The following is a 14,711-nucleotide window of genomic DNA, read 5'->3' on the forward strand; positions in this document are numbered from 1 at the left end:
AATACAATTCCCTGAACAAGTTCCTTGCCTCAGTATAAAGTAGAACAGCAAAGACAAGACATGTTATTTGTTTCATGGAAGGCGGTTGAAAATCCTCATGGAAGTTTTGCATTTCAGAGGATGAAGACCACAACTTGTCAGAAACCCAAACCTAGAGCAGAATTTGGAGCCAAAGCAGAATACTCTGATCCACTTAGAGTTACCAAATACTCTGATCCACTTAGAGTTACTGTATTCCAAGAACAATACACAGGCTTGAAAAGTCCGTATGCTTTGAAGAGTTTGCACAAGAAAATTCACTTAGGACTTGTGATGTGCAATTTTGTCTCAAGTGTAAGTACTCTGATGTCAGGAAAGAGCAAGTTTCTCTCAGGACATGAAAGCAATAAGCAGTGCTAAACATAGTTACATGAAAGCTGGGACTGTGCTGCTCTTCTGTTTGCTGACTGTGGTACAGTAGTTCCAGCACCAGGACAGAGCAGGATCCCTGGCAGCAATGCTGCTTTCAGAGGTCACAGGAGACAACTGCAAGCACAAAGGATTAACAGCTTTTACAAAGGCATAAAGCTTCTCTTTGTCCTCTTTTTGTCCTTACAGCATCCTTCTTACCTCCACCTCAATTTCTGCTACTTTGTTTCACTTTTCTTCCTCAATAGATGGTTTCTGAGCTGCTGTAAGGCAGGCACCTCCTACAGGCATCTTAAGGGACAGAAGGGAAATAACACAAGAGCTCTCAACAAGCAGCAGGGGCTCTAGTATTCCATTTTTATACTATTTGTGTTAGGTTTTATGATAAAAACTCCTCTGCATGGCCACGAAGGAACACAAAGATACAATGGAAGGGGAAACCCAAATACACCCTGCTGGGATGCTCCAAGCCCATCACATGAGAGTCACCAGCCCATCAAAGTTCCATCTTTACAGGTTGAGGAGCAGAGCAGGAAGGCAGGGAGACAAATGACTCCAGGGAAGGGATACCCTGCCTGGTTGCCTCCTAGGACAGCTTTAGCTGCACTGTCCAGGCAGAAAACCCATCAAGGTGAGTCACTGGGAGCAACAATGTGGATCACCTTTTAGACTCAGGGGAAGCCACTGCTTCCGAGGGGTGCTGGACACCTTACAGGATGCTGGCAATAGCGTTTTGAGACCTCACAATCAGCATGAAAATAGTCAAAGCTCAGTTGAAGATCCTCAGGAAAAAACAACCCTAGCTATTATAGAACAAGGCTGTCTTAGGAAGTCAAAACTGTGAACACCACAATAGCACAGGTCAGGAGCAAGGAATAATAGCCTTTTTTTGGTACAATACACATGTATGCCAAATAGCTCAATGTTTAAGACACTTTGTCTTAAGGCACATTTCATGAGACCTGTATTAACCCAGCCTAAAATCCCAGATAAACACTCAGCTTTTAGAAGCTGAGCTGTACTTATCCACATAATACCACACTATCAAAGACAGCTTTATTTCATTCCCAGAAGCAGTTCAAGCAGTTCATCCACCAAGGTTCTACAGACCTGTCATTAAAACAGAAGTAGTATTTGGAAACCATTTTGTTGCTGTTTTCAAGCAACCTGAAACACCAGTTTGCGATAATACATTAACATCTGCTTTCCAAACACACCAACACTGCATATTTCACCTCATAGGCAAGACTGTAAGAAGATTCAGTAAGTCTCTTCCACCAGGTAGAGAAGTTTGCAGTAGTTCTTTGCCTTTGCTCCTTCAAAGCATTGCAACATTAGCTTCTCTCTGCAGCCATGCAGCTACAGCAACCCTTAACTCTCCTACCAGTCATATGAAAACAAGCCCTGAACTGGACACATGGAATATTGCTTTTGGATACACTGAAGTGAATCATCTCTTTAAAGAAGCTGCAGTAGATCTTCACGACATGGAATTCTTCTCATATACAATGAACAAAAAAAAACCTCAATTTTTCATGGATTTCAGGAAATGATCAGTCATAAAGCAGCAACCTATGTAACCTGCAAAGGGCAAGGTGTTTTTACAGTACACCACATGCTTAATGCTCCTAGGTTAAGACAATACATCTGTGAATGCCACTGCTAATCCTGAATGGATTTTAAACTACATCTCAGCAGTCATTTAAGTCACCATCTACACACCTAAACATGAGGATCAGGCCTACAATACTGCTGACACAGAAACTCCACACCATACAACTAAATATTTTTCAATATGTATTGGAAATCAATACTGTTTGCATTTCATGGGACTAATCTTAAAGAAATTCCCCAACCTTATCAGTTGATTTATATTCATTTTATTATAAAATAAATAAAACTCAAAGCATTTTTTACAGAAATATATTAAAGTCTAGTCCTGAGTCAATAGGTGCTGCCTGGAAGTTCTAGAATGCCAGCTACAGAAGTCAGTTTCACAAAGATGAAAAAGCACAAGAACCTTAAGGATGCCTTCTAATCAAGGTTGTACAGAAGATTCAAAGACCAGATATTCTCAGGTAGACGGAATTGTGCTTATGCACAAACTTCTTCAGTATCCGAAATCTTTTCATCTGAGCTTTGCAGCCTTGATGGGATATGTATTTAAAGTACTTGTCATCTGAGGGGAAAACACAAAGATATTGTAAGTTATAGCATGATATAAGCAAATACAAAATGCTTTTACTGTTTAAGTAACACACAAGTATTTCAGGAAGTTTTCAATATTTTCTTCTCTCTAATTTTTGCTCTTCATGTAGATCAGAAAGGAAAATTGACAACGTAAAGCAGCACTGATTTCTTACATGAACTTACTTTGTTGGAGAAGGAAAATAGAAGCTTTTGACACCAATAAGCATAGAAACTGCATTAAACAAGATTACAGCTGGAACAATTAGCCATCAGGAAATAAAAACTGGGGGACATTTGATAAAATATTACTGAAAGCAAAAAAAAAGGAAAAAAAGACAAAATGCTTCCAATATGAGATTGTTTTAGGAAGCCCAGAAGACAAAGTTCCAGAAAAGGTGACAAGCAAGTTGCTTATCAACCAAAAGCTCACAAGAGGGAATGAACCATTATCTCCATGCCATACTCTTATTCTTAGTGTAGCAGCTGCTTTTTGGCCCTGATACTCCACTTGAGTTTCACAGCACTTTAAAAGGATGCTACTAAAGAGGTCATGATCTTAAACTGCTGGTGGTTTCACTCAAGACACCACCACCCCTTTCCTCCTGTATTACACCATCTCCATGGTCCTTACTGACCCCAGTATTTGCTGAGACATTGCCAAAGCTGCATCCAGCAAAGCAAACCCTAACAACGTTCACTCAGAAACGTGTTGTGCATGTTTGAAATTGTGGTTTGAAGGTAAAACAACATGCTAAATCGTACTGTGACTGCTCAACACAGACAGATAAAACAGAATTCTAAACCAGGATGCAAAATATGCCTCACTGTCAAATATCAAACCACTTTAAATATTTTTCTCATGTTCTTCATGCTTCAAAGACAATCTTTCCTAGAAGGAAGAAACTGCATTTCTTCCAAGAAGTAGATCAGCTGCATGCCATCTGATTAGGGCTAGAACTAAACATTAGTTCTGTTCTGTTCTGTGCAATGAAAAGGAAAGAACATTTGATGTTACCCTTGCCCAATAAGATTCCAGCCACCAGAGCTTTTTCATAGGAAAGGCTTTGATTTTCCTGCCAATTCCTTTTTCCCAAGTAACGGCTAAAATGGAAGGCTGGCCACCAGTCCTTTCTGGAGCTCCACTCTTGTTTGAGCCAGTCAAGATGTTTCTCCGACCTGGAAAAAGGTAAAAAAAGTTACAAAAAAGCCTAAATTGACATCAAAATATGATTAGGAGACACTGGATTTTATAATCAACTCGCTACAAGTGTTGTAAGATGCTAGCATAGGCACACAGACCTTACACTGCAAACACTAAACAGAAACAACTTTATTTAATGACTGGCAGCACTAATGAGGCAGGAGATGAGCTCCAGCAATCTTTAGACTTGGCAAGAACACAGATTATAGTGTGAAATGAAGCCAGCCTTTACTTGCGTGCCAGTTTGTCAATATTAATGAGAGAGTTTCTTCGAGTTTGTCTACAGATTAGTAGTATGAAGGGGTTGGCTTGTTTTTACGAAAAGGCTTGTGTTACTCTACGCGTACTCAAAGACTAACTTATCCCAAATACTTATTTCAAGACCTGTTAGGCAATAAAGACCTTAAACCAAACGTTTTGAAATAGAAACTACCTATAATAGGGAGTGGTATTCCCATAAAATTGCCAACATGTCCAGTGTATTTCAAGATCATCTGAAGTTGTCTCTTCAAAAACAAAACTGCAGGCAAAGTTAGAGAACCATACTGGCTTTACTAGCTCTGTGCAACAACATTCCTAGCCGTAATTCACCAGCTTCTAGACCTTAACAGCAGACAAACTGGTGATGGCACAAGGGCATGTAGAGATAGGACAAGAGGGAATGGCTTTAACCTGACAAAGGGGAGATTGAGATGAGACATTAGGAAGAAATTCTTCCCTGTGAGGGTGCTGAGGCGCTGGCACAGGGTACCCAGAGAAGCTGTGGCTGCCCCATCCCTGGCAGTGTTCAAGGCCAGGTTGGACACAGGAGCTTGTAGCACCCTGCTCTAGTGGAAGATGTCCCTGCCTGTGGCAGGGGGTTGGAACTGGATGAGCTTTAACATCCCTTCCAACTCAAACCATTCTGTGATTCTATGTTGTAGAAATGGAAATAGTAATAACAGCAAAATGAGTCAAATTAAACTCTGAATTAATTCAATGAAAATATATAGAGTTGAGAAAACCACAACACCCTGTTCATTGGTTAGAATAAAGTTCAGACGCTGTAGGCCTTCTAGGCACAGACTGCCTGAGATGGCTTCTTTTGAAGCCAGAGGCCATGTCTGTCAGTGTTGGCAAGGACACATCAATCCCCAGGCATGTTGGTTCAGCTTTTAAGAATACACTGGCTGCATTCTGTAACAGTTACCAGCATCACACAACACACCAGTCTGTATGGTACCAGCCATGCCCTTACTGCAGCCCAGCAATTCTCAAACCAGCTCCAAATGCACACACAGTAACAGAGCAGAAGGCTCAACAACTTATTCCCCCCTCCCCAAAAGAGAGAGATTAGTGATGGGAAGAAAACACTACCTGAACACTTGAGTAACTCTTGCTGCATAAACACATAACCTGGGAAAAAAACAACCCCAAACCTGAACTAACAGTATTCAGCCAATGACAGTAGTGGAAATTTGGAATTCTCCTCACTAATTTCTAATTTCCAATTCTTTTCTTCTTCCCAATGAAAGCCACTGCAGTCAAGCACTGCCACTGAACTCAGTATGGGGCATGAGGCTGCCCTTCACCAGCAGCAAGAGAAAGGCTACAGAGTGTCACTATATCAATTGCCCAACAGAGACTTGACACACTGGTTTTAGAACATGGCATCAGAGATACTTACATTACAATTTGTTTCATCTGCTTTGCCAAACAGCTCCATGCTTTTACATTCTCCTTCCAGCCAGCATAATCCAAGGCTGCAAAAATAACTTCTAGCCCCAGTCGACGTTTTTTCCTCTTCTCTGGAAAAAGATCAGGCTGAATAATAAGTTACTTACATCAGGCTGAACTAACTCATCAGTAGCCAACAAGTGAAAGTTCTCCATTCTGCCTCCTACTATTCCTAGCAAGGATGGGAGCCCTCAATGATTTCTCTTCTAAGAAAGAAGGAATACATCCTAGCTCTAGAGCATAACTTGTATCAGAGACACTCTGTTCCTATCCCCATCCTGCCCAGAATCTGCTGACTCAGAGAGGCACACACAGGACTGCTCACTTATCTCACACTGCCTTGTTTACAACAGTCAGCTTCCAAAGCTCGCTACCCAGTGCTTCTAATCAACATGTTCTATCCCATGGGAAGCGAACATAGTGCCTCTGGAACACTTCAGATCTTGAGGTGCCAAAGATCAGATGTGGGACTGATAAAAACCAGCTATTTCACAGCAGTAGCCGCATACAAGCAGAGTTCTTAAAGCAACACTTGACCTGTAGCACAACAGATAGAAGTGGGAAAAGTTGCATTTATCAGTATAAATTTCTTCAAAAAAATTCAGGTTGATCTCGTTAGCTATAAAAAGTTGGTAAATGCACCATGAATGAACAGGAGGTTTCAGCCAGGAGATTGGTTTTTCCCCTCCCCCCAAAAAAGGAGAGAAGAGAAACCAGTCTTCATTCAAGGACCAATCTGCTGACCTGCTAGAACATACCAGGTGGCAAGCAAACAGCTTGGATTACAACTGATCAGCATGGAAAAAACAGTCTCCAACTGGGAAGACTTTTCTACCAGCTTGAAGATAAAACTCCCTTAAAGAGGAGGAAGAGTTTGTTCTTTGATCAGTAACAAAGATCTAAAGCACAGATCCATCTCAGCTCCTTCAGAAGAGAAAGAATCACTACATTGGAGGTTCCGAAAAGGGAACAAGACCCTGGCAAGGGGTTGGAAATAGGTGATCTTAAGGTCCCTTCCAACCCAAACTATTCTATGATTCTATTTTTAAGCTCCTGGCTGTGCCTTATGACAGTTTGCTTTGATCAACCTTTAAAATGAAAAAGGTATTTGTTTAAATAAGTTTGTAAATGCCTGCTCACACATCCAACTTAATGGTTCCTGCGATTGGAAAGTTGGGGGTTTGGGTAGGTTTCAACAAACAAAACTACTTCAAAAGGCAGAAAGGAAACTGCAGAATAATTTCAGACCCTTAGTCTAGATTAACATGAAAGAACAAAGATATTTGAAGACTCACTTGATTTTTGAAGCATGAGATTAAAATCTATCATCAGTTCATGGGAAGGAACAGTATCATGCAAGATCTGAAAAAGGAAACCACAAAACCCAGATGCATTATTTTAATGTGAAGACTTCTGCAGACTTCTGCCCACTCAAGAGAAGCACAAGCTCCAGTGTTCTGGGGGTTCTTGAGGAGAAACAAGCAACCTGATACCTTAGTGCCTTAATATAAAGTATGAATATTTAGGTTCATCTTGCATATCTGTGTCCCTACTCTGATACAATGGATGAAACACCTTGATGACTGCATGTGACAAATACAGCATGCTCAAGGAACAACCCAAATCCATATCCAGTGTCCCCATTTTGAGAGGCAAAAGTATTTCCTTCCTAGGCCAGTTCTAGCTCCCCTGTATACTGCTCTGTGCATTGGATCACAGATCAGTTCTTTGATTTGATACTATCTTGTAGGTAATACAAGATATCACAATTTTTATGCTACAGTTTAAAAGCCTAAACTTTATGAAGCAGTTTTAAAAGCTCTGCCCTAACGAAAGCACCTAGTGCCATCAAGTGGCAAAACAAGACTGCAAAACATTGTTTGCAAGAAGCTACAAAGATCAATGAGCAAGGGCAAGGAAAGCAGGAATTTAAAGCAACTGTAGAAAAGCTTAATAAAGGAAGACCTTGTCTGCCAACTTCAGCAGACACTGACTTCCATTTTAGCTTAAGTGCACAGCTCAGAGAACAGAAGCAGAGAAACTAATTGCAATGTGTGGAAGAACAGGCATCTAGTAACATCTTCAGTATTGCAAAGATCAAGCTGTAACAGAAATCAGTGCATGTTATGTACCAACTTGCTCATACATACTTCTGGAACCGTGTAAACACACACTCTGAGCTTACTTACTGACTCTGAGAAGTTATATAATATATGAGTTAAAGGCAAAACAAAGACTTGAATTCAAAGACAGCAAAGGATATTGTTCATTATTAGCACCCCTTCTACTAACTTCCCTCTAACCCTCTACTTCCCACAAAGAAACAAAGAGGGTAAATAGCATTACAACTGAACCAAACTCTCAGACCAGCATGCAATAGGAGTGACCATGGACTGCTTCTACTATAGAATATATACCTTCAGTGCAGATATGAGTGATTTCTTTGATTCACCTTGTCTCTTCAGGAACTGATAGAGGTAAACATGAGCATTGGGATTAGCAGGAAACTTGGAGTTGTAAGCATAGTCACGTAATACTTCGCGGGCTTCGTTATGATCTCCGTAGAACTCCAACAACTAAGGGAAGTTAAGTCTGTTGTTAGTTTACCACATAATCACAATCAAACTCTCATAACTCATTTTGGGCTGTCACAGAACAATCCAATAACAGCCTGGATTTAAGAGTGCAGCATATTAGGTAAGACTATGAGTAGTGTATTTTCATTTTACTTGCTACTCTCATCACACAGGGGTGGAAATTCACACATAGAAGCTGCTACAGGAGAAAATTGCTTGAGCACATACTTAATTGTCAAAGAATTACCAGCACTTGCTCACTGGAAATACACTGAAGCAGCCATGCCTTTAAAGAAAGCTCAGTGAGAGAACTTGGCAGCACTGCACTTACCAACCTTTACAAGGAGTAAATAATTTCAAAGATGAGTTATTAACTGTATTTCTTAATTACAAATTCTAAGCACTTACTTTCTATCCTAGCATCACAAAAACAAAATATGCAAGCTGTCTGGCTATTTCTTTTTCTTGGCAATGCACAGATAGTCCTTTTTGTACACTGTACAGGCTCTGCAGTTCTACCAGGAGTATACTGTGCTCTAAATCAAAGCCAGTGAGATACATGTACACATTTGCTGTCATCCACACACATCTTCATGAAAGTTAGGTAGGGAAACACAAAAGGAAGGTATCTGTAAAACATGCTCTTACATCCACGTAGCATTTCACAAACTGATCCCAGATGCCAGGTATTTTAATGATCTCCTTTAAGTTCACTGCTGCGTTCCGAAAGCAACTGTGCATTTCCTGTTCAGCAGACAAGTCTTCAAATCCATCCTCACCTACCAAAACATGAAGAATGCCACCGTTAGCTCTGCTCATCCAAAGGGATCTTGAAGTGGTGCACCTAAGATCATGACATTTTGCTAAGCAAGGACTCCAGCCAGCTTTTAAGAAGAGAGGCATTTCAGGACACTTCAAGAAAGTGCAAGTCTTTGTGCCATTTCGGCACCACCATTTATGATACTTGATTATTTACCATCCAATTCTGAAGTCTAGTAAAGGAAAAGGCACCATTGCAAGCTATAGTGTCTGCACAGGCAAGCAAGTTTACAGCTCAATGCAGTAACACTTACCGTGCTCTAGTAAGATGTTCTTCTGCTTAGACCACTTATAGTAGTCCAACAGTCCCCTGTAAGCCTGAATCAGCTTAATTTCTTTATCCTGAATGATTGTTTGTTCTCCATACCTCCAGCTTTCTGCCAGGGACAGGTTTTGGTAAGCTTCATCTATGAATCCATGACAAAGGAGGTGAAAGGCATGCTCTAGGCAAATCTGCAATTCAAACAGACCATACCACAGCAATACAGCAAAGGTCTACACAGCTGGGCAGGGAAAGGTGAGACTCATTACTGACATGCATAGAAACTATTGCAAACATGGGTAGTAAAGTATTTCAATTAGAAAAGCATTTTACACCTTTTATCCAAACATTATCTTTCTAAGGAATTTTGGAGAAAAATGCAGGAATAGGAGAATACAAGTGTCACTGGGGGCAGGGAAATGAGCCAAGAATCTAAGTAATGCTTCCTGTCTGAAGATGTTGGAGAAACATTAGTAATTAAAAGCATATATTATATACAGATAATGCTTCACAGATTAAGGTCCATGAGGCAGAAAGTCACCCATCAGGTGGTAGTTAATGATACGTGGCAAGGCAGCAGAAAGCAGTTGCCTCTAAAACCCACTTGTTGTTAACAAATACTGTACCTATTTAAGATGGCCCAGAAATTACTTGAGGGGATTCAGGTACCTTCAAAGTGATTACCCAACTGCAGAACACCTGAAAGAGGGGTGTCCTACCACCCCACCCTATCATGCTCATTAGGCACTGGATACAAGTCTAAACCTCTAGTTAACTCTAGCAAACTCTAGAACAGAGTTTATCAGTTGAAGCTCTTGAACAAATACAATAGAATGAAAGACAGAAGATTCATCCCAAGCAAGTAACTGTCAAGGAAACCAAAACAATACAGGTTGGAATGAGCCATCACAGGGTGTCACCCGTGGGTGACACAGGGTCCACAGTGTAAGGCCTATTGTTTTGTACACGGATTAGCTACTTGAAAAGTTAATGGATAACAAAAGCAAAAATTAAGGATAGCTGTTTAGTCAATGAGCAAATTAAGGACAAGAAGATAAGTGCTAAAGTGTAATTTGATGTTACTGGGGCACATATGAAAGAATTTAACTGTTTCAAATTCAAAAATTAAAGGGTCTAGGCACTTCTAAGGACTGACAATACACATCTGTGATCAAACACATAGACTAAATGAGATACGGTTAGGTACAGAATAACCCTTAAAATATCATGCAATTGGTAACTCAAATGTGTCATCTGTCGATTTTGACACTATTGTCAGCAATATATTTCAAAAGAGAGGTTCAGAAACTAATACTCAATTAAGTGATCAGCTAAAAGTGGAAAATCAACATATCTGTATTAAGTACACTCACCTTCAAATGCCTTTTTACTCCTAAAACCTTCATCTGTTCCATGAAAGAGTTGAACTCTTTCATGCTGCTATGGGAATGATGGCACAAAATTTCAGTTCCTATTCTCCAAATCATCTATAAATGGGAAGAGAGAGATTCAGGAACAACCTTGGTACAAAACTGGCAAGTCACCACATATAGAGTGTTATCAAATTTAGTCACTGTAGCACATGAAAAAGAGGCGCATTTGAATTGCAAATAAAAAATACTAAGTATTATCTATTGCTATAGTATCCTACACACTCACCAGTAGGACTTTTACAGTCATTCAGAGGGTGCTTCACAGTTGCTCATTACAAACGCAGCTCTCCAGCAAAGCTTATTAGAACTGCAGCTGTCAGAAGGTTCCCCTGCTGTTACTAAAGAAGTTATATTTTCCTTTGATATGACTCTACTGAGACATGAAGTATATATAATTCTTTGAACTTAGTAATAAAGATTATTTCCAATTAGATATAATTTCCCATCCACATGCATTTGTCTTTTTAAGGTCTGCCTACACAATGTAACCAAGTACTACAGCGGACTAGCCATATTCAAGTACTCAGTCTGTTTAAGGCTCTGATCCCTTTCCTCCTGCCTGCTGTTTTGCAAGTACTGGAGGAGGTGGTAAAGCCCTAAATAAGCCATTAACTTTCCAACAGGTTCTGTCTGATGGCATACCAATGGCAAACACACTTACTGCTTTTCTGGTTTAGAGGACTCCTTTAAAATGACTTGGAGGTAACTTATACCAAGCCAAGTCAGGCTTTTTTCCCCTCTCTCAGAAAAGAGATCAGACAGCACTGCATATTCTTAGCACCCCTAAAAGTGAGCCCTCAGCAGAACTCCAGCTCCAGCAAGACTGGTTAACCCCATAGCAAAAGCAGGCCTGTGCAGAGTCAGACTTGTGGTAAGTTGACAGCATGGTGCCTGGAACACTACTGGGGATGAGGGCTGGAGGACTTTCTTCAGCCTGCCATCCATGAGTTTCTACATCAGCACCTGAATAATTGCTTATTTGAGTTTGGAAGCTCCTTTTTTTTGGTTTTTTTTTTTAAAGAAAATGGCTTAGTTTATAAAAGTTGCACTTTTCTGGCTTTATTTCTAATACTTTTTAAAACAGAAAAAAAAATGAGCCTGAGATTAGCTAATTCAGATAAATGTTAGTCCAGAAGTATTATAGCTGATTCTTGCAAGTATTTCTTCAACTGCAAAAGAACTCTGATAAGGACATTGGCTTACCTCTGATGGACCCATGTATTCTGTGGAATAGTCTTTCTCTAGTGACTCAATATAGGAGGTTAGAAACTCTGCAGCCCTTTTCCACTGCTTCTGTAGCATGGCATCCTGAATGTAACTTAAACACGCTTCCTTGCTCTTCCTGAAGTTTAACTTGTGTTCATGAGAAGATGCTAAACAAACAAACAAATCAACAAGTCCACAACTGGCACAGCCCTTATGTAGATAACAATGCACCTATCATTTCAGTCTCCCTCTTGTACCATTTGTCTCAGGCACTACAGAAAGTGCTCTTCAGCTATCTGGCTTTTGAATTAAAGACACCTACTAATCTCCAAGGCAGCAAGATTATGGTTAGAGCTGAAAATAAATATGAAAAGGCATTTTCCACAAGCAGCACACAGCTGCAAACACTTGAAACAGCAAAGAGCCAAATATTACACACACTACTGCCCTACCACAGAAGATCATGGTGTCTTGATAACATCACAGCAGTTTGTTGTATTTTGGGGACCACTCTCTTCTGTTACTAATCTTCATCTATATGTGCTGAAGATTTGTATGCATACATACAAACAGGCTACTCCAGTATCAAAGGCTAAGCAGCTCCCACTACATAAGAGAATTATTCTCATTTGAGTACAAGGCTGGAAAGAAACCACTTGACGTTTTTTTGCAGACAGTGGTTTAAATGTGTGTTACAGCACAAAACTGAAACCTCTTTTCCACATCTGTATGCCATGGTCTAACGTGCTAACGTGCCCCTACAATGCTCAAGCCTTAAGAGCGTTCAGCACAGGACATGCAAGGCTCACTGAATCACCTAGATGCTATAGGTAAAGGATAACTTAAATCCTGGTTTGGAGCAATTTTATTGCAATGCATGGTTTAGTGCGAGGTGTCTCTGACCATGGCAGGGGGGTTGGAACTAGATGATCTTGAGGTCCTTTCCAACCCTAACTATTCTATAATTCTACAAAACTGCCTGTAACCAACATACCTACAGGTTTAGTCTTCATGCCTATTTCTAACCTTAAAGGTTTCAAAGTACTAAGATAATACACACCACAGTGAACACCATAAGATAAAATACAAGGAGCATGGCTACTGCAGGGAAGTCAGAATCCCAGTCTGGTTTGGGTTGAAGGGACCTTAAAGCTCACCCAGCTCCAACCCACTGCCACAAGCAGGGACACCTTCCTCTAGACCAGGTTGATCCAAGCGTAGTCCAACCGGGCTTTGAATACCTCCTACTAAGCAAGTTGCTGAGAAGTGACACGATGTAGACAGGATGGAAGTAAAACTTCAGTACAAAGCCACTTTGAAATACCTTCTCCAAAGGCTTTGCAGCCACAAAACTTCTATCATCAGCCACCTCACCGGCCTTTACTTTACTAGTAGCCTTCATGCCGCCTCCAAGCACCTCACATCGGGAACCCCAACCCCTTCCTCAGAGGCAGACCGACAGGTAGCGCGGAAGGCGGGGAGCAGGTGGGCCACAGCGGAGCGTTCCTCCCTCAGAGCCGGAGCGGGGCGGGCAGAGGAGGGGGAGCCGCGGCAGTGCGGGGACAAGCGGAAGCCGTCGGGGCCGCTCTTACCCGGCCGGTAGAAGTGCGGCGACAGGAAGGGCAGGTGTAAGGGCGGCAGCAGGGCGCTCCTGGCCGGCAGGGCAGAGCTCTTCACCACCCCATCCTCCTGCAGGACACCATTCATCTTTCGGGCAGCAGCCATCTTTGGCCCGGCAGGCAGACCTCGCCACGAGGGAAACTACGGGCCACTCTTGAGCTACCGCAGCCAAACACCAGCAGCCAGCCAATCCCTAACAGAGCTCGGGTTAACAGCGGCCGCCCCGCACACGCTGGAAGGAGGAGCTCCCGGGAGGAGCATCCGGCCTTGCTTAGGCGCGTCTTTACCGCTATAAAGGGGCGGTAGGCAATGCCGCCGCCATGATGGAAAAGGGACATCTCTCCATGCGCCTGCGCGGCGGAGAGGTGGGGTCACGTGAGCAGGAAGGGCGTGAGTGGCGGCCCCGGTCGCTGTGGTAGCTCCGGTAGGGTGAGGCCGGTCGGTGCTGCCGCCGCCGCCTCGTACCTGCCTTCGGGCTCAACGAAGGCGGAGGTCGCCTTCAGAGCAGGCCCTGGGGGACCGCGGGTGTGCACAGGCTGGTGGGGGTGCTCTCATTGTCGGTGTGACCCGGGCGGCTGGTGGAGCCGGGCTCACTTCGGTGTGTAGTGAGCTGATGGTGCGCACGGGTCTGTCCGCGCCCGGCTGGAGAGGGGCTGAGGGCGGTAAGGAGGATGCAGGCTCTCGAAGGATAAGTGTCAGAGCGGAGGGACCGAGAAAGTACGGGGGGAGCTGGCTCCTCTGCCGCTGGGGTGGGCGAGATGGGCTGGCACTGCTCCGCGTGTGGGGTGAGAGGCGGTAGCGAAGGGTGAAGCAGGAGGGATCAGAAGCATGGGAGGCTACGTGGGTGTGCGCAGTAGTGCGGCAGAGCAGGTAGCATGATCAGAGGGTTACTACAGCTGTGAGTAATGCAGCAGTCACTGAAAGTACTAGTTAACCAGATCCTGGTATCACTCTCCCCATTAGCTTCGTTGGTACTTCTAATTTGTGACTTAAAACATCATGTTGGCAGAAGGAAAGGATTCTGAATAAAAAACTTGTGCATTGCAGAGCAACAATATTGCTTCTTCTCCCATCTGGATCCTGGAAATCTGCCTCCACCCCAGAATCAGTTTTGTACCAAACTGTGCTGAGCATGTTTCTTTAAATCACTTTTGGCAACTGGCTTTGCCATGGAGTGCTTTGGTGTGTGTAAAGTCCAGGGTCTGGAGCACGAATTCACAATTGGGTTTGGTTTTTTGTTTTGGGTTTGTGGGTTTTTTTTCCAGAATGGCTCAGCTATG

At 42.5% G+C, this 14,711-nt stretch overlaps 1 protein-coding gene across 1 annotated transcript; it reads right to left on the reverse strand.

Moving 5' to 3' along the window:
• Positions 1-1,490: 1,490 nt before the first annotated feature.
• On the reverse strand, positions 1,491-13,754 carry TAF1A (TATA-box binding protein associated factor, RNA polymerase I subunit A). The gene is made up of 10 exons (XM_031051661.2): positions 13,404-13,754; positions 11,809-11,978; positions 10,546-10,659; positions 9,165-9,363; positions 8,740-8,870; positions 7,933-8,091; positions 6,811-6,877; positions 5,466-5,586; positions 3,614-3,774; positions 1,491-2,587 (listed from the first exon to the last, which is right to left on the reverse strand). The coding sequence occupies exons 1-10, from the start codon at positions 13,534-13,536 to the stop codon at positions 2,466-2,468; spliced, it is 1,377 nt and encodes a 458-aa protein (XP_030907521.2). The 5' UTR covers positions 13,537-13,754; the 3' UTR covers positions 1,491-2,465.
• Positions 13,755-14,711: the final 957 nt, after the last annotated feature.

Source organism: Melopsittacus undulatus, chromosome 3, assembly GCF_012275295.1.
Source record: "Melopsittacus undulatus isolate bMelUnd1 chromosome 3, bMelUnd1.mat.Z, whole genome shotgun sequence".
NCBI lineage: Eukaryota > Metazoa > Chordata > Aves > Psittaciformes > Psittaculidae > Melopsittacus > Melopsittacus undulatus.

Coding starts and splice junctions, on each gene's coding strand:
- TAF1A (XM_031051661.2), bottom strand. CDS start 13,536: ATGGCTGCTGCCCGAAAGATGAATGGTGTCCTGCAGGAGGATGGGGTG. Junction 8,871..9,164: donor GAACATCTTACTAGAGCACG/GTAAGTGTTACT, acceptor ATGTTTTGGTAG/GTGAGGATGGATTTGAAGAC. Junction 8,092..8,739: donor TTGTGAAATGCTACGTGGAT/GTAAGAGCATGT, acceptor AACTTCCCTTAG/TTGTTGGAGTTCTACGGAGA.